Raw genomic sequence first — 26,663 nt, forward strand, 5'->3', positions numbered from 1 at the left:
GATTTTTGCCAGCCCCCTTGGGGCCTATATAATCCTTCGAAAATGCATATTTTAGTCTAGAATGCCAAACTAGTCCATGATGAAATTCTCTTTTTTTTTGGTATGATTCTCTTTGTTCTAGAGAGGTTGCACTCTCTCTCTCTCTCTCTCTCTCTCTCTCTCTCTCTCTCTCTCATTTCAAAACTCTCTTCCAAGTTCCCAGACTCGTGCTAGAATTACTAACCGTCAGAATGCTTTGCATCAATAATAGGGATCTCGGTTTCATCCTTTAGTCGCTTATAACCATATCGACGTCTCCAGTCTTGAGACTGTTCATCAAACTCGATTTTGCTACGTTTTCTCTTCCGGATGCCTGAAAGAACAAACGACTTTTGCAATATAATTCACGCATCAAATTTAACATTTCTAATAAAACGTGGAAGGCCTAGATAATTGTAGTCGATGAAAGAAAGATAAAAGAAGTTCAGACCTTTCTTCTGAGCAAAGAGCTCCCATTTGGTCGGTGGCCTGGGCTTTGGAAGCTGCAAACATCCGCGAGTTCAAAGAGCTTAAGCACCTATACAATCTAAACGCCAAACTACACGACGGCCCCGACTCCTTTTCATTCCCAGGAAAAAAAGACATATTTATATGAACAGCTGCGATACTAGTGATAGGGCTTGCGTATAGGACTATGTAATCTACCTAGCGTTTACTCACAGGTTTCTCCCGAGGCAGAAGAGTAGTCGGAGATGGCAATCGAACAAGTCGCCCAATTTTTTCCACGGTGGAAGGAAGATTGAACAGTTTCTCTGCCAAGGCCTGCAAAGCCAGTGCGCCCTTTTGCAGGCACTCCTGGGTGATTTCTTCCCTGCAGAGATGGCAGAGAAGAACATTACGGACACGGGACAAGGGAATCCAAAAACAGCAACAATGGGGCGTGACAGATGAGGCCGCACCGGGAGGAGGTGGAGGTGATGGCAGAGTCACGTGGGTAGGAGGCAAGGAGGTTGCCGAGGTCAAGGGACGAGGGTTCGATCTCGGCAGCAGCAGCTGCGGCCGCTGAGGTGTTGGAGCTCATCGCCAGCCTCCCACGACGGACACTGGAGTGATGTGATTGTGAAGAATGACCCTCTTATAATGACCTAACCTAACCATGGCTTCAAACTAGGTGCCCCACACAAAAATGGCACTTCGGTAGGAAAAAGAAGTTGGAAAATTTTAGAGACTAGACGCGATTTCAACTCCATAGGACCTGATCCTCCCTATGGGATGAGGGCTTTATGGAAACTCAAGGCTAACAAATGTATGAGATTGTGAGTTTTGAATGCATTGTAAAATTAGAACTCTACAAATTCAATTAATGAATGGAAAGCTCTTCCCCTTTTTACAAACCCAAAATAATGAAATTTCGGGAAAATTAAGATAGTGAGAAAAGTAAAAAATCTATAAAATAAGTAGCTAATAAAACAACAAATAAAAATCCATATGTGATGTATGGCACACTTCCTCCCCGGTTATTTATAATATAAGAGAGTGTGCAGCTTTTGTTTCTAGCTTTGCTTTCAACTCTGCTTTCTGCTCAAATTTTTACTCAGCTTTCTCTTATGCTTTGTTTAGTTCAAATGCAAAAATGTTACCTTTTATGGGTTGCTTATATGCTACCTTTGTAAATAATGCTTATATTTGACTGGACACGTGCATGGTAATGAGAACACATGAAGTAAACTTAAAATATGTGAACAATGACAAATCACATTAGAGAGTAACACACATGTATATGCACTCAATCTCCATCGCAGAGCAGACAACAACAATTTCCATCAAAGCTCACAGTTTAGGTAATTAATGAAGCGATGATGAGTATCTATCTTCCTCTCTCTCTCTCTCTCTCTCTCTCTCTCTCTCTCACACACACACATGACACATCTTAAGAGGGTGACCCTCCTTCCCATACATACATACATGTATATAGTACATTCTGAAGGGAGAATCAAAGTCAACATTGATTCACTTCCTCATCGAGCTTTGACATTGGTAATAGTGAAGTCAATTGTACTAGACAAAGTCTCACATCTCTTTTAGTTAATGATGACGATCAAGGTTATGTCATTTCTAATGACGAGGAAGGGGTTCTCCATTCACTGCCTTTTGTTTCTCCATCTAATCGGCAGATCAAATGGATTTGTGATTTCATGTCATTGTTTACTGGTTTTATGTTGTAGAGAAAACCAAATTTCCATTTGGATTTGTGAAGCAAATCAACAATCCTTTGATTGTTTTGTTTAGATCGTGTTCTTTTGTGCCGATGTTCAGGTGATAGTAGAAAGCCTCGTAGGAAAGATGGTGGCATTGTATTCCTTGGCACATTTGGTGACCCGTGTTCGCAGATTCATGCCTATATTGGTGGCGATTTACTTTCAGGTGAAAGAGGTGAGAGCTTAGAAATTGTGTTTGCCTTGGCAAATGAAGAGTAGGCCTCTTTTGACAAGTACCTTAAAACCATGCTTTAGCTTGCTATACCTTTTTTTTATCCCAAAACAAATGAAATGTTGAACGATTACTTTGATGTGGATGGAATCTTGGATATGCATGGCATGCTACGAGAGCTTCTTAGACTTAGGAAAAGTTGACAAAGGTCGTTGTTTCTCATGACAACCAGGCTATATAGGTCTGAGCCATTGGGGCTTCAGGAAATAGATATAATGCACATATGAAAATAGTGAGTAGTATACTTTGCTTGTTAGGGATTGCTTGTCCTATGCCGATTATGTGCTCACAATATATAATCTTTTGACTGCATTTGCAAGTAAAAGTTTCCTCTCTCATAGGAAAGATGATAAAGCATACATAGTTGTTGGTAGATCTTCTTTAAAAAAGCCACATTTATACCTGGAGTCTTCCACTAATCCCTTTGTGTCCAGCAATCGTGTTTTTTGTGTGGAGAGCGTATGGTTCGAGATGGGATGACATGAGAACACATCAATCAGCTATGATATCCGAGATGGAATTGTTTGAGACTAGTAGTTGATCACAGTGTATAAGATTTGATGGGAGCAAAATAGTGCTCCAATCGATGGAGGCATTGCAGAGGAGGAACGCCACAAAGAGAGTTCACAAAAAACGCCAAGAAATCAGGATAATGAGTTGCTGAAGTCACTTCAAAATGAGAATATAGAGACCGCATGAACCAATGCGTAAACCATGGCTACTTTAGACTCTAGAGATCCTCTCTACATAGAAATTTGCATCTCAAGTATGTTGTTAGTTGTCCAAGGGCTTGCTCCACCTATGCAGCTCGGAGCTATCCTTGATCTTCACCTTGCACCGGCTTTGGCCCTTGTTAGATTTTTCACTCATGCATTGATTACATTTTTTTGTCTTCCTTGTCGGCTCATTTTGTGCCTCACCTTCTACCCTCTCTTCATCCTCTTGAGTGACAAGTTGTTTGGATGGTCCAATATTGATTGCCATGTTAGACCCTATATCATTCAATATCCCTTGGTATAGAACATCACGATTGACATTCTCATCCAGTTTTGCACACATAATGTAAGGGCATTTGTTACTGCAGAGTGCACTGTTTCCATACTACATGTACTTTTGGTCTACCACAATCAAGTTCAATGCAAAATCCTCTCTATATAATTCATAGCATTCTTCAAAAATTGTTTACATTTGAGGCATCGCAAAAGCATGTCAAAATCAAGGGATTTTGAGACACCTCCCTTTCCCTCTCTCTCTCTCCCTCCCTCTCCCTCTCTCTCTCTCTCTCTCTCTCTCTCTCTCTCTCTCTCTCTCTCTCTCTCTCTCCCCCCCCCTCTCCCCCTCTCCCCCTCCCTCTCCCTCTCCCTCTCTCTCATGCTCTCTCTCCCTCTCCCTATCCCTATCTCTATCCCTATCCCTCTCCCTCTCCCTCCCTCTCCCCCCCATCCTCTCTCTCTCTCTCTCTCTCTCTCTCTCTCTCATGTCCCTAGCCCCCATTCACTTATTCAACTCTACATTCCCAATGAGTCTCAATCAAGCTCTAGATTTGTGAAAATATAAGAACAAGAACAATAAATCTACACACGAACACGAACAAGTTGTATAGTAATCAGCAGCACTAGATTCCACTTTTTCCCCCTCTAAAGGAATAAGATGATCCTTGGGATACCTAGGTTAAAGATAGAAGCCCACACATGAACCTTGTATACCAACCCTAACCATAAGCGTGAGGTGGTATACATATGGCTGCAATCCACCATTCAATAGCACGATTCTACGTGCCCACTAGGATCGACTTGAGTGACAACTAAGTAAACATTGATGTGCAACATGCCCACATTTGTCCCATGAGGTTACAAGAAAGTACATGTCATTTGATACCTTACACATGTCACTTGATACCCAATATACATCGAGCTACATGAGTTGTAATACATTACACTTTATACTAGTTACATGAGTTGTAGTGGTTACTTGATATTAGATGCATGCCACTTGGTACCTAATACACATGAAAGTTGATGCTAGCTACATGACTTGTCTGAACACATGTCCGAACATATGATACTTGCCAATTTTCCTATAAGTTTTGCATATTCCTTACATGTTTAAGCTCAATGAATTGTATACTTCCCCTTAAGGAAGATTCCACTAGGCACTTTATGTCTACTAAATACATGTCACATCGCTAGCTAGCCTAGGTTAGCTAGCGACTCACTTATGGGTTAGGAAAGATTCTAAAGGGTGGAATTAGTAGGTTAGGGAGGGTAATCCTAATAGAATATTATCTCTAGATGCAGGCTAGAAGGGAATGGAATGTATATGCTAGTCATAGTAGCAGACTATTGCTACATATAGTGTTGGTAAATTAATTAGTTATTGGATAATAGATCTTGCTAGAGGTATGGTAAGTTAGGTCAATGCATCCCTACTAGAAGGGGCTTCCATGGTATGGGATAAAGAGGTCTATTGATCTTGAGTCAGGTTGTGTGTCTTCTATATTACCTTCAGTGTGCTTGGGGTGAGCAGATGGCTTTCTTTAAAGTCCATAAATTTTGGGGGAGGAAGGAACTTTGATTTGATTCACTATTTGATTTCCCATCGTATAAAATAAAGACTCACATGTATAAATCCTTGGTTCCCTTGCTATGTGGTATGAATAACATATGGAAAGAAGATAACACACTAAAAATATTCACCCAAGTCTATCAACACATGCCCAAATCCTTTGTTTTGACTGTACAAGTAAGAGTTAGAATAATCTTGTCAAATGTGCAATTATTGTTAGTGTGCATGACATCATCTCAAAACCTAGGGGTCCATCTTGATGTTGTAGCATAGCAATATAGTTATAGTGGGGAAATTTTGAATTAAAGGACTTAAATGTCATCGACATAAATGATGAGATTTAAAAACTACACATTCAGTTAATTGATTCATATAGGCTTATGGAGGGAATTTTTAAATCTACATTTAACCATGTATATGTATGGAAGTAGGTAACGATTATATTAAAATTTTATATATTTTTTAATATAAAGATATTTTAAATATGTACTTGTACCATGCACATAGCATGATCTAAATAGGGCTTAAAAGAGAATGAATTTTACTAGGGTAATCTAACTAGAGTTTAGAAGAAAACAAAAGTTACTCCTTTCACTACCTATAAAATGGATTATGTTTGGTTAGGCAAGGAGGTAGGGGGCGACCATGAATGCATGAGGGAGAGGTTGAATGAATTTTACTCGTTTCATGTCATGTTTGGTCGGGAATCCTACCTTCTTCCTAGCACCCCCTTTTGAGGTCTCACACATGCTGTTGCTACGATGCCATTTTTGTTCTCTAGTTGACTACCAATATTATAAAAGGAAGACTTGCATGCATGGTTCCCTTCCTATGTCACATGGATTGAAAGAAGATGCACACCCTAACATATTAAAGAAGATAATATATGAAAATATTCACCCAAGTCCTATGGAGCATATGGAGCATATGCTCAAATTCCTTGTCTTGACTACACAAGTGAAAGCTAGAATAATATTGTAGAATGTGCAATTGTTAGTGTGCATGAGAACATGGGACATAATTTCAAAACCTAACGGATCACGTTATAAAGCTGTAGCATAGCATCTTATGTTATAAAGGGTTAGTTTTTTAATTAGAGGATTTAAATGTCATCTACATATGTGGGGAGATTTAAAAACCTAGTAAAATCTACACATTCAACTAATTAATTACTAGTAGGCTTATGGCGGGGAGATTTAAATTCTACATCTAACCATGGATATGTATGGAAGTAGGTAATCAAATATATACAATTACATAAATTTTAACATAAAGATATTTTAAATACCTACTTGCACCATGCACATAGCATGATCTAAGAGGTTTACTAGGTTATTAATGAGCATGAGCTGATAGGGTCCAAAAGAGAATAATTTTTTACTCCTCTGACTATAAAATGGATCCTGTGGTTGAACAATTTACGCCTTTCATGTCATGTTTGGTTGCATCGAGGCACAAGGGAAGTGGATCGAGGCTGGGAGGAGGTTAGAGGTAAAAAGCCTATCTATCACGGTGGATCTATATCAATTTGGAATGTTGACAAGTGAGCATGGCCCTTTCCAAATATTTCAATGTGTTTGCTTACTTAGAAGCTACATATGCATTTCCAAACATTTCAATGTGTTTTCTTACTTATAAGCTACATACGCATTTCCAAATATTTCAATGTGTTTGCTCACTTATAAACTACATATGCATTAATGCCAAAAGAGAAAGTGCATGACTTATAGAGACACTATATAACTGATTTGGTGGATGCTTTTACATGCACTATTTGCCACATATGTCCAAATCTCAATAAAATGAAGATGGATGGACTTCAAATTGGAGGTAAACCTCATGTTGACCACATTCATTAATTATCCTAACTTTGTAGACTTGCATCTTAAGGGGCCACTTTCTAAAATCCCATACATCACATGAACAGTTTTTGGCCTACATATTATAGGCCTAATGTGAAATGATTTAGTATAAAAATGTTCTTTTATTTGGAAACGCATGACCTTGTTGAATCATGATTTTTTCTGCTCAAATAATGATTGGGAGAAGGTGATGAGCATAAGTCTCTACTTGCATGTACATACCCATGTTGTGTGTGTTTTAGACTCGACAAGACCCCTTTCCATAGTGAAATGAAAACAATGTAGTTCAAAAGAGAGAGCAATTGTCATTAATGAAAAATATTGAAAGCTAATGTTTTGTTAAAAGGTAAATGAGAGGTGGGCAATTTTTAAAAAAAATTTGTAGAATGCACAATTGTTCAAAAGGTTGCGCTTTGATAAGTCGTAGCAAGCATCACTTTTATTGAAGAGGGGAGTCTGCATACCTGCCACCCTCCAACAAGAAAAACATGGTGAGAACCAGTTAAACCTTAGTTGGGAAGACAGGTGTCATAAACACCCCTCCCTTGTTATCAGAGTCACAATAAAAATAAACACTTAACAACTAACTTACAAAGCAAGTTATAAAAATTATGAGTGAAAAGTTTGTATGGAGTAATGGTATGATCACTAGAAGTGAAGCCTTTCTACAGACTGAAAGAGAAATTAATTTTAATGAACAAAATTATAGTTATCTGCATGTAGAAGGCGGGGAGAGAGAAAACTGCTTAGGGTAATAGTGAGTTTTAGGGGGAGAGTATAGGACAAAGGTAATGAATTTGGGAACATTATGGAGAAAGAAAGAAGAGGTATGCAAGGAAAGGAGGGGGGTTAACAAAATCACTAAGATGGTATGTGGAAAATCATGAGAAAGAAGTTTAGAGAAGGATGGGATAGAAAAAATTAAGCTTTACAAGTCAAATCAGGAACAAATGGACAAGAACAAAAAATGCATGCAAGGTGGAATTTTTAAGGCTATGGATGGAGTGTGGTAACAGATAGATTAGTCCTTCGAGAAGTTGGGGTCAGCAAAAAATTAGAAGGGTTAGAAAGTTTAGGAGAATGGAGCATTACTAAGGCGAGGGAAGAAAGTCGAAAAAGTGATATTAATAAATACACTAATAATAAACCCCCTTTAAAATAAAAACAATATCCCCCCTAGGATCCTTCATCAACCCATGCTAACAACTTCTCTCTAACTTAAACCATTCATTTTCTATTTTAATTTTTCTTTCTTTGAAAAGTCACAAGGAATCATCTTAGATCAATTCACATAATGGTTGTTTTCTAGCTCTCTCAGGATCTCTTCCATGAAATGCCACGTGCATTAAAAGACAATCCCACCATAGGACATTATAAGAGAATGATAGCAACATCAATGAAAGCTCCACACTGATGAATAATGCAAATAGTGAGACTCCCAACCTCAACATTGTTGTAGCCTCTAAGCTCTTAAACATACACGAGAAATTTCTATGTTGCCAAAACAAGGCTCTCGGGTGTAAAAGATGGATTGCTGCCTCTATCAACATGCCATCTTAAGGCAAGTGACAGTGTAGTTACAAAAGAAGTCAAAGAACCGGTTTCTATCTTTTGGATGAATAAACTGGAGTCTCCCAAACAAAAAGGACATTTACAAGAAGCAGATAGGGAGGAAATTGTACATTTGAGATTCCCCAGGTGAGCTCTTTTCAAATATGCTATCTCTTTGTGCATTAGTTGGTTATTAATGCATTGGAAGTTATTTATAGGCTTGCATCAGCTAGTTCAGGACCTCTTAGTTTGGACTACCTATTTACTTTTGCATTATCTAATTAGTTGCACTAGTACATATGACTAGCTAATATTGCACTAACTAATCTTACTAGTAGCTAATATTGCACTAGTTAGTTGTGCAATACTTAATTAGTCATGCAAAATATACTTAGTTGTGCAACGGCTAATTTTTGAGAAAAAAGTACTTAGATATGCAACTACTTTGTCGTTCAACAACTCGTTTTAGACTAGTTAGTTATTTTGCGCTGTCAAGTTAGTTGTGCAGTGTCTAGCTCATATTTCTAGATAATAAATAGATGTGAATTAGCTACTTAATTGTGTAACTACTGAGATTATTTGTGCAACGACTACATTTGGACTAACTAGTTGTGCACTAGGTATTTGGTTTGTATTAACAAGTTAGTTGTACATTGTCTAGTTGGTTTGTACTAACAAGTTAGTTGGTTTGTACAACTAACGAGTTAGTTGTGCATTGTCTAGTTTTTATTACTAGCTAGTTGCATATTGAAGCTAGTAAGTTTTGCATTAGTTAGCTATTAAAGTAGTTAGTCATGAAAACAATTGTATTGCTAGCTAGCTGTGAGACTAGATAGTTAGATCCACTATTAACTTCTAGCTTTGCAATAGTTTTAGTAGAGCCAACTTTGCGCTAGTCAGTTTGGAAACTAGTTAGCTTTTCATTGAAGAATTAAGTGGGCTAATTGTATTCTGTAGTCATTAGTACTAGCTAGCTTTGCACTAATTTCTCTATGGGCTATTAGTTGTGCATTAAGTAGATAGGTTATTGTGCATTGGTTAGCTCTATACAAATTTATCACTTGGATGTGCACCACTAAGCTCTAGCTCTACAGTAGCATTATTTGCTTCATGCTATCTTTGTCAATAATTGTGTGCTTTTTCTTGATGCAGGTTGAGCTTTTTCTCAATTTGAAAAGAGAGTATCTAAATGTGCGAATACAACAATGCTTCTTGCGTGCTTGAAACCTTGTTTTGTATGAAAACTAAAGGATAGACACAAAATTTATTGCATTCAACATATTCAAATGTTAAATCTAAAGGAAAATATTACCCAAATGAGACAACCCCATGCCCAGTTTCATGGGCAAACATGTCATTGCAAGTGCACTACATGTGGAAGTAAAGATGAAAAACCTGGTTGCTTAGCCATTCAAATACCAAAACTTAGTATTACAACATTCTCTGAAATTATCTTATGTGAGGTGTAGAAGCCGCATATACAAATTTATGACTTGAATTTTTGGGCATTGCCACAATTGGGATGTAGAGTGCAATGGTATACACAAGAAATGGATGAGACAGATCATATGTCATTATGTTTTAGTCAAGGTATTTGAATGAGGCGGAGTTGAAGGAAAATTTCCAAAAGAAGACCAGCCAACACAAGGAGAAAATTGACATAAAAACAAAGAAAAGGAAGGCTCTTACAAACAACAAGAGTTATAGTGGTCGCTGTTGCAATTATTCAATACCACTTTTGTAGATTCTTCAACAAAATTTTGTATACAAATGGTAGGCTACTCTATATAAAGAGTGTGTGTTACAATTTTTTGAGGGTAGGTTGTATTAATGGCTGACTTTATAAAGAACTATACGTCCAAGGAACATAATGAAGTTCAATCCATGCATTGGCAATCATGACACGTTACCATTTTTGTTCACATATCATATACCTGACATGGATGAGATGTCCAAAAATGCCTTATGTTTCTTCATCTTAGATGATAGAGTCCATGATACTCTTTTTTTTCATTATTTCTTGTTTTGCAAAATTATGGATGGCTAAAGGAGCAAGGACTCTCATTATCAAAGAACTAGGGTTTGTTTGATGATACTGCCTCCCAGTTCAAGGCTAAAAATCCATTCTACTTTGTGGCAATATATGTAGGACTCACAAACATGAAGATGACTTGGAATCTCTTTCGTTATGGACATGGTAAGGGTGAGCACAATGAGGCAGGTGCAAGTACAAAGAGAACTTTAACATGGAAGCAATTGAGGATGGATGGGGAAAAATTACAATGTGTTGTAGATGTTGTGGCCTTCTTAAGAGCTAGCTTGTCCCATAGTGCCAAATCTAGCTATGCATCAAAACAGATGCACATGGCAAGAGCGTTTTGAGAGATGAAAGATGGTGAGGTTTGTATATCCAATATATGGGACTAAACCCACTTGTAAGACTCGCTCCTTGCATAATGTTCAAAGGTATTCAAAAGAGAATGGCAAGGTAATTAGAACAATGAGCCTTTCATGCTATTTCAATGCTTGCATGCAAGGTGAGTGGAATAGATTTGTGAATAAATTACATGTCAATCCATGGGATCTATCACACAATCATACCCATTCTAGATGAAAGTGAGGAGGAAGAAGAAGAGGAAATTATTTAATATGAAGAACTGTTTGACACCCTAAGCAATGTTTTATGGATGCTAGTTTTTCTTTGATTGAAGAGCTAGGAAATAAAGAAGGTAGTAACTTCGATCTTATAAAATGCACTAGAGTAAAGATGCAAATCATTAAGGGAACCCAAGACAAGATGGCATGGCATTATTGCAGTAGATTCCCAAGTGGTTAAGGGATTATACTACAAAAGTTTGGTGACTACAGTTATTGCCTTCTCAGAAACAAACTAAAGGTGTTTACTGACATCTCATGTGCAACGTCTAAATTCCTCTATAGCTTATAGACATGGTTGAACAAATCTCCCTTCAGAAACTCATGAGGATGTACATGATGAATTGATGGCAAAATATTACGCTCAACAAATCACATATCAAGCTTTGGCTTTGAATTGATATATTATACAACACGCCAAACTGAATATCACTCAAATAAGATAGTTGAAAATTGGTACAAGGATAAAATATGTAAGCTAATATTTGAATTCTAGTTTGGAATATAAATCCAAGATAGTTATGGGTATGAGGAGACACTACTTGTTGGGTGTCATTCCTAGTTTATAATACCTCCTGAGAGAGATCAGATCTAAGAGAAATCATATATATATGTTTTGAAGAGAGATATATGTTTTGAATGTTACACAATGTTTCCTAAGCCTACCATTCCCAAATTTTCTTTCTTGCATGTTTAGTTGTTTACGTTCGACAAATGATTATTTTGATTCTATATTCTATTATTTGAATATTGTCATATTCATTGTTTGGATTAATATCATCTTATGTAGCAATTGTGAATACGTGGAGAGGTCTTCTGCATAGCAATTATGATATGAAACATGAATAGTGTGTGTGTCTTGGATTGGTATGAGAATTTAGAGGGGCCTGAAAATTCCCCACTTTAGGACAAGTATCATACTCATTTGCTTTCATTTTCATAGTTGGGAATTCATATTTCTTTATTTCTCACTATTCATGATGCATGAGTATCAAAATATATATATCGGTGTGTATCTATCCAAGGTGCATGTCTCTCATGGGTATGATACTTTGTAATAGCCTTACCCTTATCCATTTTAAGGCCTATACAAATTATCATACCCATTAGATATCATTTGCATGGTTAGCTTGGAATATTTCCTTCCTACCATTAGATATCATTTGCATGGTTAGGTTGGTATATTTCCTTCTTACCACACATCATGCATGAGCATTAATGAATTTCAAGAAGCAATTTTTCAAACAATTATTGCTACAAAATCTTTATCATGATGTTCATACAACTTGGAAGAATGTGTCCATGATAGCTACGACTACGGTTGAGACTTACAATCAGAAGTTCTTCTTAGCATACCTCCAGATTACTCCCTTCAAGGAAATCAGAGAAGACAAAGATGCGAAAGTATCACGGGCTGCTCTACAGCCAAGTATTTACACCCAAGTGAGCATTGAATGTAAGATAAAGCTACGAGATTTGATGCACTCAGCCCTAGTGGTTGAGGAAATGAATAAAGATTTGCTACGGGCAATGGCTGCCTCAAAAGGGAAAGATGGAGACACCTTCAAAAAGGGGCTTCCCTTTTTTAAGCCTAAACCCTCGAGCTTCAAGCTTGCATTACCAAGATAGCTTCAAAAAACAGCCACCCAAACTATTTTTTCTTGGAAAAAGGGTGAAATATATGTCTTTTGAAGGAAGTACTCAACCATGTGCAATGTGAGTCTTGAAGTCTTGGAGTCTTGCCCAATTCCAAGAGTCACCCTTTACTATTGTAATTATCATAGGATGTCTTTGGGACAAGATGAGTCCTAAACTCAAATCATGTATTCAAATTTGTGTGTGTATGTGCATGTGTGTGTGTCACACACACATATGCATGCGCACGCATGCACATGCATGCACACACACACACACACAAGTTTTTGCATACTACCTATATCTTTGGGTGAAAGGCTACTATTTTACACATGCATTATACTTTTGTATAATACCTATAACTTATGATAAAAGGAACACACACGAGAGAGAGAGAGAGAGAGAGAGAGAGAGAGAGAGAGAGAAATAAAGAAAGTTTATTAAAGTGTTCGGAAGACCGATGGGTCTATGAGACTGTGAAAAACCTGATGCAATGAGCTGTGGTAGTGGAACTACTAAACGAGCATCCACACCAATGCAGAATGCAAAAAATGCAAAATGGCAGTACTAATTCCTAAGTACAACATAGTCAATAGTCGCCTATATATATCAATCTCAGCATCATCATCGACATCATCATCATAATAATAATAATAATCATCAGTAGCAGTAGTAGGACATCAGGATGGATGAGGCAATGGAAGTGGAGGCATGAGGTCAGCAATAGAGCGCTATTGGCCCCTTAAGGGTGCAGTCTTGGTATGTCTCCTGGTCATAGCTCTGTGTCTAACCAAGGCCATTGTGACCCACGTCAGTCAGGCTCCAATCCTAAACAAGGAGGGGATGTCCCCAAGTATGATCTATGTGTCAACCCTCTATTTGAGCTGTTGGGTCACAGGCTCCAGGTCACAATCATGTCGAGATCTCGTCTCGTGGGGGTATGTGATCTGGTTGAAAGAACTCCGTGATAGAGCTCTGAGAAGTATCACTCAAGGAAGAAGTCTACTCCTATCTCCATGCTTGGAGTATCCTCTTATGATGTCTAAGCACCTCATGAATGAAACCAGCCAACACCGCTAGTCTAGGTAGGAGAGGAAATGGGCCAAATCCCCATAACTATCTCTGAAGAGTCAGTAGAAATGAGGGTTCCTATGCCCATCACTAAGGCGCTAGCTACAGGCCAATGCAAATAACAAAAATAACAAAAGGAAAAAAGAGGAAGCACTTTCTTACCTGGAATAGTCCTGCTCGGTGTTTTGTGGACTGGCCCTACAAAAGAGAGGAAACATACCATTTTTCAAATAACTAGTTAGAGGAAGGAGTTGTTTAAAGAAGCAACTTCTCAAAGAGATTGGATTGAGGAGAGAAGGAGAAAGAGAAAGAAGAGAAATACAAAAAAGACTAGAAGAGATGAGTCTTCTTTCTTTCACAAAATCTCGTTTTTTGTCTTCAGTCCTTTGAAATCAAGCATGAAAACTAGCACATAGCCTTAGCAATACAAGGAGAAACATGCTTCAACACTCACAAAATGAAATCTCACAAAAAACAAACCTATAATAGAGAAAAAAATTAAATCTCTATGGACCCTTTTGCCAACGAAAGGTGACAAAGTGCGGATCTTACTTAGCCTACTCTATCACTCAATGAGCATAAAGATCACGGAGGATCAAACCATAGAAGAAACTCCATGAGAGAGAGAAAGGAAGTATGAAACACTCAATCTATTGCAAAGTCCTATATCAACAATACATGATAGGCCTCTTATATAGAGAGTGCCCTTTGAATAGTCAACACATGTGTGATCCTCTCATCCACATCTCTTCTTGTGGATATCCTCAATCCACATCTCCACATCATGTAGTCCACATCCTAGGGTGGCTACTTTAATTCTTTCCTTATCACATACCTTTGCCTTTTAATCTATGTGCTCATGGCACCATATCTCAACACCTCCCCTTGGTGCCATGATCCTTTGGCTACTGCAAGGTGGTCAGATGTGAGTTACATTCCATCACCTCCCCTTAGTGCATGCATTGCTACTTAAGGTGGTCAAGTGTGGCTTTTACATGTTAATACCTCCCCTGGGTGCTTTCATAGCTACTCTCAGGTGGTCAGGTTTGATTACAAAATATAGGCAAGGTTGGCAAGGTTTTTTGTTTCTCAATACATTCCATTGATGTCACCTTTTGGCTCATGGCTTGATGACGATGGCATTTGCTTCTTTGCTTGGTGTAGCTTCATGCATGATGCTTTTTTCTTCCATGTGCCTTGATGCTTTATGTGTGGGTGCCATGCTGCGTGCTATGGTCATCTCATGCACTTGTGCTTTTGGCATGCTTATGACAATGATGTGTGCATTCATGCTTTGCTTTTCCATTTGTTGCAAAGGTCTTACCAATTGATTTCTTTCAATATTGGCAGTGTCTAATTGCATACAATGATTTTGACTTGACAAGTTCGTGGAGCTCGAAAAGACGATCACTTTTCCTTTTTGGAGCATGTCTAAATTCTTCTTGGATTGCAAGTTATGGCTTGTCAAAGATTCTATGAAGAAGAGGCCTTTGATGTTGTGGCACAGGGGTTCATATGCTGCATACTGGCCTATGCTTACAAAGGGACTGTGCTTGGGTGGCACTTAACTTATCCTACCCTAACCATAGTTACCCATTTGACCAAAGGTGAACTAACCCTAGTGTGACCACCATCTCAACCAGGGGTGTTTCTAACTAACCCTGGTTAGTTATTATCTGCCACGTGTCAATTTAAGGGAACCTTGGAGACACTTTGTGAAACTTTGAGGCTTTGAAGCTTGCAGACGGAGATGCGGTGAGGACGTTGCAGGCGTGACGTGCAGGAGCTTGGTAAGGCTTTTCTTGGAGGCGACTGGTCGACGACGACTCATTGAATGTTCTTGGAGCAGCTGTTCTTGGAGCGGCTATTCTTGGGAAGGCTGCACAGGAAGTCATCGCAATGGAAGGAGAGGCTTTGGGCATTTAAGGCTTTTGAAGCCTTAAACCTATGCTATGTTACAAGGCGGGAGCCGGAAGCCGGTCTTATGGAGCATGCTGCAGCTAAGGTCATTGTCTGCAAGGCTAGAGACGTTCGGGGCTGCTGCATCATTTGATGCGGCTAAGCATATTGGAGGCAAAGTTGCTCTACAGAGCCATCTGGTCGTTAGCCTTGGATGCAGGAAGCAAGTCGGACTTTCACGATTCTGCGGGAAGCCAAGACCTCTTCAGAAGCTTTCTGAAAGGATCCACTCTCCCGCACGTCAGCTGAATTCCCTGCTTCAACTTCAACCTTGACTTCCTCAATTCAGGAGGAGAATGTTCTTAAGAACCAGGCCTCTTCACTAGAAATCCAATCAATCGGCAAGGAAGACGGGCGGACGTTCCTACCATGGCAAGCTAAAAGGGAAGGAGCAACGTGGATGGCTGGCACACTGGAGTGTCGCCTGGCTGTTTGATGAGCTTGTAGCATGAACGCTCGCTGTTGTTGGAGTCACTAGCCGATGCAGCCCGATTTCGCCATGTTTGGCCCTCTCATGGTCTTTGCCTTCACATTCTCTCCAAGGGCTTCTCTTCTCTATGCAAGGTCTGTTTACAACGTCTTCTATCTTTTTAGTTCTTTGCAATAGCAAGCCTCTGCTCTTCTTGGTCTACACAGTGATGGTCGTTCTCCTTTCACAAGCCTTTCTTAGAGCTTGTTGCTTTTCTGCTGCAAGTGTAGGAAGCTCTACTTCACCTTCGGCTCTTTTGTGGTGGAGGGTGGAGTTGCATAGCTTACCTTCTTGGAGGCAACTATACACAACATGATAAAATCACACTCTAGGCTTCATGGACAACCTAAGCTCTGATACCATGACAAAGTGCAGATCTTACTTAGCCTACTCTATCACTAGATGAGCATAAAGATCACGGAGGATCAAACCATAGAAGAAACTCCATGAGAGAGAGAAAGGAAGTATGAAACACTCAATCTATTCAAAGTCCTATATCAACAATACATGATAGGCCTCTTATATAGAGAGTGCCCTTTGAATAGTCAACACATGTGTGATCCTCTCATCCACATCTCTTCTTGTGGATATCCTCAATCCACATCTCCACATCATGTAGTCCACATCCTAGGGTGGCTACTTTAATTCTTTCCTTATCACATACCTTTGCCTTTTAATCTATGTGCTCATGGCACCATATCTCAACAAAAGGGTCCTAGAAGAATGCAAAAACTTATTTCTGATTGCACGGTTGGATAGAGAAAAAAATTAAATCACTTTTCCTTTTTACATCTCATCAATCCAAGCTATGGTTTGAAAGTTATGACCATTTTTTCATTGCCATCACGTCTCCATGGACCCTTTTGCTTGCAGTCTCGAAGAAATATTGTATTTGATTGCATTATTAGATGGATCACAAAAATTACATCACTTTTTCTTTATATATCTCACCAAATATGAGCTATTGTTTGAGGCTCATCACATATCCATGGACCCTTTCATTGGCGAAAGGGACCTAGAAGGATGCAAAGTACTACTTTTGAATACATCTTGGCTAAGAAAAATTCTCTTTAAAAAAAAAACTGTTGCCCAAAGAGTGAATAAACCAAAATCTCATAAATTTTTAAGGCTCTTTAGTAAAAAAAAAGCTCATAGGACTCTTTTAATAGCAAAAGGGTCATTTCAGCTTTTTTTTGGATGCATTCAAATTGAAAATAAATAAATGAATTTCGATCTTTAAAAAGCCCACATGAGATTGGATGAAAGGGTCCTATGAGCATTTTTTTGTTGCATTCAAATAAAAAATAAGTCAATAAATATAGTTTTTAAAATGGTCCAAGGGAACCTTTAGCGAGTGGAAGGGTCCTATGGTCTTTTTTCAAACCAAACTTGATTTAATTTCTTGAGGCTCAATACAACAAAGAAAAAGTCCAAGAGACCCTTTGGCCAATAAAAGGGTCCTATGGGTATTTTTAAGACCTTAATTTAAGATCATTTCTCTATGTATTACTAGCCCTTCTCCATTGCAACTTGTCGCTTCTCTTTTGGAGCATCCACTTCACCCCCTCCTTTTGACCTTCACTCACGATATCCCCTCCATTAAGGGGAGGTATGATAAATGGAGGTGAACTTTCAAAAACTATGGAAAGTTATCATGATGATGGTTAACAAAAGTGCTCATAACTTTCTAACCGTAACTTGGATTGATGAAATGTAAAAATAAAATGTGATGTACTTTTTGTGTGGTATCTGACTGTGTACTCAAAAATAAAATTTGGCATATTTCTAAGACCCTTTCAATAGCAAAATTATTCATGGAGACGTGATGATGGGGTCATAACTCTCAAACTATCACTCAGATTGGTAAACTATAAAAGGGCAAATGATGTACTTATAAAACTCTTTCTAGCCAAATGATCAATATAATTTTATAAAATAATTTATTAGTCCCAACATTATGAGAGAGAGAGAGAGAGAGAGAGAGAGAGAGAGAGAGAGAGAGAGAGAGAGAGAGGATTACCATGCCAAACATGAGTATATACATGATGCAGTGCACCAAAAGAGACTCTTCCTCTAGAGGAATAGGAAGAGGAAAAGGACTCGACATGCAAGAGAGAGTTTGGCTGAGCACCAATACAAAAGCTTGCACCGCCCCCTCTCTAGCACGAGGTGGCCAACTAGGTTCTCTTGGCTATGACCTAGTACTTTCCTCATGTTAGTGTTTGCATAATGGCTACATGGGGCAGCTCAGGTTCCTAGTGTGCAACTTCTTGTGGGCGGGATTGAATGGCACGTGGAATATTAGAGCCAAGTTTGCCTAGCAAACAGTGACCCTACCCCCGACAGGGAGGACTACTGGGCATATTGACCTGAAAATCCAGAGTAATCCCTTCTAGGCAAGTTGGTGGTTCGAGGTCTTATTCAAGGCCTCGAACCACCAACTTCAGCAAGGGCTTCTCACCGAGAAGACACCACACACCGAAGGCTAGTGGGAGTAGTCCTAAAGATGGTTTTTTTCAAAGCCTCCCCTCATAGGGAAGGGCTTCCCCCTGATGCAAAGCCTTCACAGATATGAGACCCCTGATGCAAAGCCTTCACAGATTGAGGTCTCATTCGATCCAGCCAAAGATGTCGGGAGGAGTTTGAGTGGTAGCCCTCATTCAGCATCCAGACGTTCATGATCCAAAAAGGGCTTCTTGCTAGGACAACGGACTCACATTGGATAGGCGTAGTGGAATAGTAGACCAACCAATTCGTTTGGGGCATGGGGCCGCCTCCTTTTCTAAGGCAAAGACACGCAATCAAGTCCTCTCACCTGGGGAGCTGGCATCAACATGGGGGGGATCAGCTTGGCCATCCCGTAGTCATGGTGAGAGGGTTTGCACATAATTTTGGCACCTCTTTCTTGGTATGGTCAGTTCTCTAGGACCAAGGCGCCCTTCAAGGTTCAGTTTTTGCATATATCCTTCATCTCCTTTTGCTCCAGGCAGTATATTGTGGGGCATGGAGGTGTCCTTCAACTCAATACAAGAGAGCCAGATATTGATGGGGCCTCGACTGGGTAGAGAATCTTGCGAGATAGAGGGTGCCTTGGGCAAGGACTGGACTATTAACCCAATTCTAAGCTCGATAGGAGAGAAGAGGAGATGCTAGCGACTCTGCTTATGGGAGGGCCTTTTCATGAGGTACAGATTGATCCAAGAGATTGGTTTTGGCCCTCATGTGTAGGTGCTCGGATAGGGTGGAGGTGTCCCTCTCTTACACGACACACATTGGTCTCGACACAAGTCAATAGCCTAGACTTCCTTTAGGGAGAGGCATTGAGTGGAGTAGCAAGTTCCTCAAGAGGTTCTTTCCAGGTTTTGGTCACGCATATGGACTAGCCGTAGACCTAGAAATATTTCTTACTTCTTCTAGATGGTGGCTCATGGAGGCTTGCCCATTGGTCCTTGGATGGAACAGATGCATGTAGATGGTCGATGCCACAGTTGCATGGACATAGATTTGGAGATGATTCCTCAATGTTTTTGAAGTTGTCCCGCACAACACAACGGATCTGGTTTGGATCCCTCCGAATTGTTGCCAAGACACGAAGGATGCAATGTGACTTCACTTTGGGGATGGATGCCTAGCTAGTGAAGGGGGCTCATGCCTTCTCCATTGATGCGTCCTCTCCAACATACAAGGAGACGGGGCAAGGACTGGACCATTAACCCAATTCTAGGGCTGGACAAGAGGAGGCACTGGCTGATCTGCTTATGGGAGGGATGGTCTTTTTGTGAGGTACAATAGGATCCAGGAGAGTGGTTTTGACCCTCATGTGTAGGGGCTCAGATAGGGTGAAAGTGTTGTCCCTCTCTTGCCCGACGCGCATTGGTTGACACATGCAGCTGGCTTTGATAGCCTGGACTCCCCCCAGGGGGAGGGATTGGGTGGAGTAGCAAGCTCCTTCGGAGGTTATTTCCAAGTTTTGGGCACGCTCATGGACTAGTTGCAGAATTCAAAAGATTTCTTACTTCTTCTAGATGGTGGCTCATGGAGGCTTGCCTATTGGTCCTTGGTTGGAGCAGATGCGTGTAGATGGTCGATGCCACCATTGCATGGACATAGATTTGGAGACGATTCCTCATTGTCTTTGGAGCTAACTTGCAACACAATGAATCTAGTTGGGGTCCCTCCGGATCGTTGCCAGGACACACAGGATGTAGCATGCCTTCACTGCAGGGATGGCTGCCTAGCTAACGGAGGGGAGGCATGCCTTCTCCATTGACCCGACCTCTCCAACATACATGATTCAGTAGGTCTTGTGGATTGAGGCGCATGATGCAACGCCTCCTTCCCATCAACGTTCGCTGCCCTCACTAGATGCTGTCCATGGGAGACGGTGTCCAACAATACTACTTGGAACATCTGGGTTGCCCGTTGCACTCAGTTTCTTTGACAACCACCCTAGTTGCCATATGGTAGGACATCATCCATACCCTACAACCATTTAGGAGTGAGGTGCATCAAGTTCTTAGACAACCGCTGAGAGATGGGAACATTTTATGCAAGGCATGACTTGCGGTTGCCCATTGCACTCAGTTCCTCCGGCAACCACCCTAGTTGCCATATGGTAGGAAATCATCTATACCCTACGGCCATTTAGCAATGAGGTGCATCAAGTTTTTAGACAACCACTGAGAGATGGGAACATTTTATGCAAGGCATGACTTGAAGGTGTCTTCTGTGTACTCACAAAGCAAGGCATTCCCTAGATGTATAGCCCTCCACCTTGGTTCCTAGACTTTGTCTTAGAAACACCCTAGGTAGCAAGCTGGATCTCTTTAAAAACGAGCTAATTTTTTCAAGATTTCTCAATCAATCAACAACCACTAATTGAATGATTTGTATGGTTGGTTTTTTCAAAGAAAAAATAGAAAGTTCTTTTACCTTAAAAAGAAATAGAACATATGAAATGCCAAAGGGAAAAAAGCATAAGGCTAGTCTTGGGCTCTATGACTGGATGCATATTAAGATTAAGGAGTGTTGCTTTGTTGGACCAAATGGGAAGGTGTGGCCCATCTGCATCTCCTATGATACTTCGCAAGTGAGGTTTGTATTCTCCTATCAATTGGAACCCCTGATTTTCTAATCTTGAAAAGCCTACAAATGTAATCACACGGCCTCTTGTGCCCCATAAATGACCAAATCGACCATCTATATGATGGTGTGTGCCATCAATGGCCTTCCTGGATAATGTCATGCAAATGAAAAAATGGTTGATGAGTGTTATACATAGGACTTGGGTGTGGTGTCCCCTAAGACCTCGTATATAATTCTCTACCTCCTCATCTTTAAAATGAAACAAGCTATTCATATGCAATTTATGTATCTAATCAGGCGGATGATGCCATGAATACTTGCTTGAAGAGAGAGAGAGAGAGAGAGAGAGAGAGAGAGAGAGTTTACTTTTAGCCATACTTAGTTCAAGCCATAATGTACCCTAAATGACATGTCACAAGATGATATGCACAAGATGATCTTGCATTTTTATGAGAATAACATTTTTCTAGTAGGTCTACAAGAGAGGGGCAAGGGTCATAAAGTTGCTTAGGGGCCACTTGAACAAGATCTCAATGCTTGAACGACTTTTGAACAAAGCCAACCATATGCTCTTGTAAAAGCTCATTCACATATGTTCCCACATTTAAAAAAATATGTTCCCACATTCAAAACCCATTTTTCAAATCTGCTAATTCTCCACTAGTACATTTATATGCTCAAGATAGAACTATAAAAAGTGCTTAAGGTAGTACATTTATATGCTTAAGATAGGACTATAACAAATGTGAAGTGGCAGCAAGTTGCTTCGTAGCAATCGGAGAAGTGTAAACAGCTCCGTAAAGCAGCGGAACACGTGTCTCGCTTTTCTGGTTTATTCCAGTTTTGCTGCTCTTGCAGCGCTTCTAGCATATAAACCTTTTCATTTTTCTCTTAACAAAAGCAGCTTACACACCATATGCTCATGTAAGGTTTACATTTACCAGGGTACAACACAAGCAACAAATGCTAATGAAAGATCAAATCTCAGTGTGCAATAGGACAGCACATTGAAAGTCATTGAGAAGACATTCTTGAGTGGCTGGTAGATTCTTCACAAAACCTATTCCCTACACACATGACGGTGGTGGTGTCTCCTTGGTCCTTTTCCTTACGATGAACCCTCTAAAAGAAACGAAGGGATGACTGGGTTTTAAATAGCTCATCTCAAGGCCTCATATATGTATGCATGACAAAAAATCAACAAAGCAGATGTGGGGAAGCTAATAGTGGTGGGTCTTGATCTTTAGCAATTTCAAATAATGTCATCTCAAGCTACACTCAAATGAATCGAAAGAATTTGCCCACAATCCCACACCTGAAGGAAGTCTCCACTCTGTCTCAGGCTGCTTGACTGTTTCACCAGTGCATCCATTCCATTGATTCAAAAAATTAAATTCCAACTAGACTATGACAAAATTTGTATGTCCATCAGCCCCCATTCCTAGAATGGGCACAAACAAAAATGCTGGAGATAGTCTCCCATTGAAAATCATCTGTAGCAATCATCAAGGATGAAGTTGCTGGAATAGGACAATGTCAAAAATGTCCTGTCGCTGACCTTCACCTCAGAATATCTAGCTGTAGAACCTTTTAACACACCTCACAAGTCAGAGCGAGCAATCATTGAAAGGCATTGGAATCAACTACACATCCCAAACATATCTATGCATGAGCTGAGTGCAAGTCCAAAAGGCAAGGCTTTGCAGTCTCTAAATGCAAATGGCAAGGCTAACAGACTCAAGTATAATCTGTGAGTAAATTACCAGTGTGAAAGTGAGATCGCAACTTTCTTAGTGCAAAATAAATTTATCACTCCTTTCACATGAATTTATCTTCTCCTAGCATTTTTCCAGTGCAATTCTTTTTAAATGCACTTTAAAGCCTTTGTGAATACATGAGTCACGACATTTTCTCGTGCACACATAGTATTCAATTTCATGTGTAAAAGCATTTTTTTACATACAATTCTTTGCTACACCAAGCCTCAACAGCTCCTGGTGAAATCTCTCGTAGAACCTGTCATTGGATGATAATACCAACAAGCACCAGACATCACTAATCGAGCTAGACCGGAGTGAGGCAAAGAACTCTTCAGCTGCAAGTTGAGTGCAATAACTTGACGATGCTGCAACAACCTGATTGGCCTTTTCCAAAGGATGTACAAAACTAGCAAGCCAAAAAGACAGACCAGACTTTAGTCACGAGTTTCTCACAATCAAAAGATGAATTTTGATATGCCAAATTTTAAATGACAATTCGTTCTGATATTTGTGTCCTAAAAAATGGTAGGAGCATGCTGTATTACTCCACTCATTGATTTAAACATAACAATAAGGGCACTCAGGTATTAAAGTAAGTTTCCGTGCCAGTATAGTACAATTCAGAGTCATTGGAATGTCCAAATGACCCTACTACAGAATATAAATTGATAATCTATGGAGTTCATGTATGACAGTCATGTATAATATTGTACAAGCTGTGTCCACTACGGTGCTTGTTCTGTCAAAAAACATCGGTCCTCCTTGTCCTTCAAATGAAGGAATTAAAGGCCAAGATTGTACTTGTCATTTATTGTGTAGATTGAATTGAATAATAAATGTAATGCTTGTGATTATTTCCAGTACCACATCTTCTGTATAACTGATTTCAGGATTTTCATGCAAAAACTATATCAATATCAAAGCACCTACTTGAAAACTTTCTGCAGCGCACTAAAGAGTGCAAGTGCATTCCTCTGTACAAACATTGACTGTCAAGGCATATTTTCATCCAACCTTGTATAGAGCTCTGAACATTCATGTGCAAATGCCATTATCATTTGTAAAACAGGCGGAAGGTGTTTTTGCAGTACCTTAAGAATCATGGAGCTGTTTTGTGTACACAATTTAGCATATTTTTGGTTCTCCTCTGCCAGCCTGTCCTTCAACAATTCTAGAATAACCTTTCTTTCTTGAACAGGGTTTCTAGTAACCAACTCCTGATTCTCCCGAGGGACCTGCCTTTGCCCATGTTTCTCTTTATATTTGCTTTCAAAAATCTCCAAAGAGATCTTCTTCTTCTCCAAATCCTTGGTAACACTTTCGCATCTCTTCTTTTGTTTCAACTCTTCTGCTTGTTTCAACATCATTTCATGCAGCGTTGTAGAAAAGCTTTTAAGTTCTTTTAGTGCATTCTCACACGAGATAACTTTTAGTGCCTCCATCCATGCTTTGCAAAGATGATGTACAGGAGGAGTGGCTGATTTCTGAGGAGAGGCTAAATTGTCCTTAACTTCACTTTCAATCTGTTTGATGTTGAGCTGCAACCACTCATACAAAGCAGTTACATACTCTTTTTGTGTTCTTATAAAAATTTCCAAACTTTGATGCCAATTATTTATCTCTATGTCCAACTCTTCAGTAATCTTCCTGTGAAATTCACCTATGCCTGCAGTCGATGGAAATTCCAAGACAATAAAATTTGCAACCAGTGAGAATTGCTTTGAGTGCCCCTCAAACATAGCTGTCCACATTTGTTTCAACCTGAAACCATTTAAGCCATTTTTAAAAATAATTTAAAAACCATAACAACTTCAGGAGAAATGAACTGTACGCATTAGTGTACAATATCCACGTGCACAAACTTTTGATGAAAAAGCATAGAAACTCGTCTCATTACTAGCCCAAATATCTTTCCAGATTCCAAGCAAGAACTTATTTATCAACAATACTAGCAAGGTCTTATCCAAGACTAGCAGTGAGTAACAAGCAAAAGAAAATCTTTCATTTCAAAGCCTGCTAGAAAAGAAATCTAAAGCTGCAGCTTCAATCACATACTCTCTCATTCATACTCAAATTTAGAGGAAACTCTGAAAGGAAAAAAGGAAAATTGTACATTTTGAGGTTCAACTTAAGGAAGATACACCATAAAAATGTATTCCAAACAAAATTATAGAAAGGCATATGAAAAGTGGTTTGCCCCAGACAGAAGTTCTTGTTGCTTTATTGAACCCTCCAAGTGTCGGGGTAGCAGTGAGCTCTCCTCAACATGGGCCCCTTCCTTTTTCCTGTACCCTCACCTTTTTCTCTCCCTGTGCACCCTTCCAAACTCCTACTCTCAAGCTCCCCACTCTACAATGCGAGTATGCAAGTCGATACATCCTCCTCATTAATTGGTGGACAAATTGCCACTTTGCTGCTGCACCAGTTCTGCCTCTTGCCAGGCCCTCTCTAGCCCTGTACGGCCTTGTACCCTGCTCCGCACTCTCGCTGATGTCAGATCTGCCTGTTCCAGCCTACATCTCTGCGCAGTTCTTGCTCCAGCCAGTCTCTAATGGCCACGTGGCAAACCCAAAGTCCTGCTGCCCTCCATGGAGCCTCATAACTGCTTGGTACCCTTCGTCACCTGCTGCCCACATGGCAGACCATGTGCTGCCCATGTGGCAGCCCCCTCTCTTTGTTTTTATCCGTCAGAGTAAGAGTCAACTAGGCCTGCTTGGCGGCTTTGGTGGAAATGATATCCTAGGAGCTCCTTGAATTTACAAGGATGACTACATTCTGACCACCAACCTAGCCGCAAAACTGAAACATTGTGGGAAACGTATGATGCTCCCCCTTCTGTTGATATTCAATCTCTTGGATGGACCTTCGTGGAGACTGAAAGTACTGATGAACCACTTGGTGTGGCTCCTTCTGCCTGGAGCTTCTTTTAGTGCGGGCAATCTTGCTTCTTGCGGCCCTGCACATGACAATGGAAACACCGGTTCTTCTTGGCGTAGATCGCCCGGGTTGCTGCATCCAAGAAACCACCATAGCCGTTGCTATCCTTTGTTGTCTAATTCACTTCTGTTGCCTATTCCCACCATCTCCTCGCGTGGTGGAGTCCTGGGACTTCTTGCTGTGGGCTGACTTGGATCCTTGACCCTTGTGCGTGAGCTGAAACTTCTGGGCAATCTCGTATGCACTCTCATAATCCTGTGACCTAAAACTTTGGACATACAGCTGGATATTAGTATGCAACCCATGGAGAAAATTACCTAGCTTTTGATGTTTTTCTTGTTGTAACTGCATGGATACCTGTGTCCTGATATCTTTCATGAGCTCTGTCCACGGATAATGAGGTGTCTCAAGGTCAACATCATAACGGTCTTTCTGCCACTTGTGCCACCAGGTGATTGCCTCACCTATGAGGTATATCGATGCGAGAATACACAACAGAGAAATAGCTCGGGAACTGGTTGAGCCAAGAAATTAACACTAAAGGTTCAGTTTTACCATCATAGCAACGAAAATTGAGCTTGCTAGGAATGAAGCTTTGACGGGTCGCAGAACTCTTTCCCTTTCCTCGTCTCCCTGTGGGCAGAG

At 40.1% G+C, this 26,663-nt stretch overlaps 2 protein-coding genes across 3 annotated transcripts in view; both read right to left on the reverse strand.

Annotated features, from left to right (window-relative positions):
- Window positions 1-1,248, reverse strand: part of LOC147906272 (ribosome biogenesis regulatory protein (RRS1) family protein) — a 39,560-nt gene extending 38,312 nt beyond the window's left edge. Inside the window, exons 1-5 of the mRNA XM_087377587.1 lie at window positions 1,178-1,248; window positions 939-1,112; window positions 700-850; window positions 470-521; window positions 224-352 (exon numbers count right to left, since the gene is read on the reverse strand). Of these exons, the coding sequence (XP_087233713.1) occupies window positions 224-352; window positions 470-521; window positions 700-850; window positions 939-1,060 (454 nt within the window). The 5' untranslated portion in view covers window positions 1,061-1,112; window positions 1,178-1,248. The remainder of the gene's footprint in view (window positions 1-223; window positions 353-469; window positions 522-699; window positions 851-938; window positions 1,113-1,177) is intronic.
- Window positions 1,249-23,237: 21,989 nt separating this feature from the next.
- LOC147906273 (protein ALTERED PHOSPHATE STARVATION RESPONSE 1-like) overlaps window positions 23,238-26,663 on the reverse strand; it is a 73,767-nt gene continuing 70,341 nt past the window's right edge. Inside the window, exons 4-5 of one of the 2 annotated variants that reach the window (XM_087377625.1) lie at window positions 24,173-24,842; window positions 23,238-23,487 (exon numbers count right to left, since the gene is read on the reverse strand). In XM_087377625.1, the coding sequence (XP_087233751.1) occupies window positions 23,413-23,487; window positions 24,173-24,842 (745 nt within the window). In that variant the 3' untranslated portion in view covers window positions 23,238-23,412. Of the gene's footprint in view, window positions 23,488-23,565; window positions 24,843-26,663 lie in introns of those variants that run through there. The other variant, XM_087377624.1, reaches the window with a different exon arrangement.

Source organism: Dipteris shenzhenensis, chromosome 1 (assembly GCF_047967505.1).
Source record: "Dipteris shenzhenensis isolate YYH24624 ecotype China chromosome 1, Dip_SZ_1.0, whole genome shotgun sequence".
Taxonomy (NCBI): domain Eukaryota; kingdom Viridiplantae; phylum Streptophyta; class Polypodiopsida; order Gleicheniales; family Dipteridaceae; genus Dipteris; species Dipteris shenzhenensis.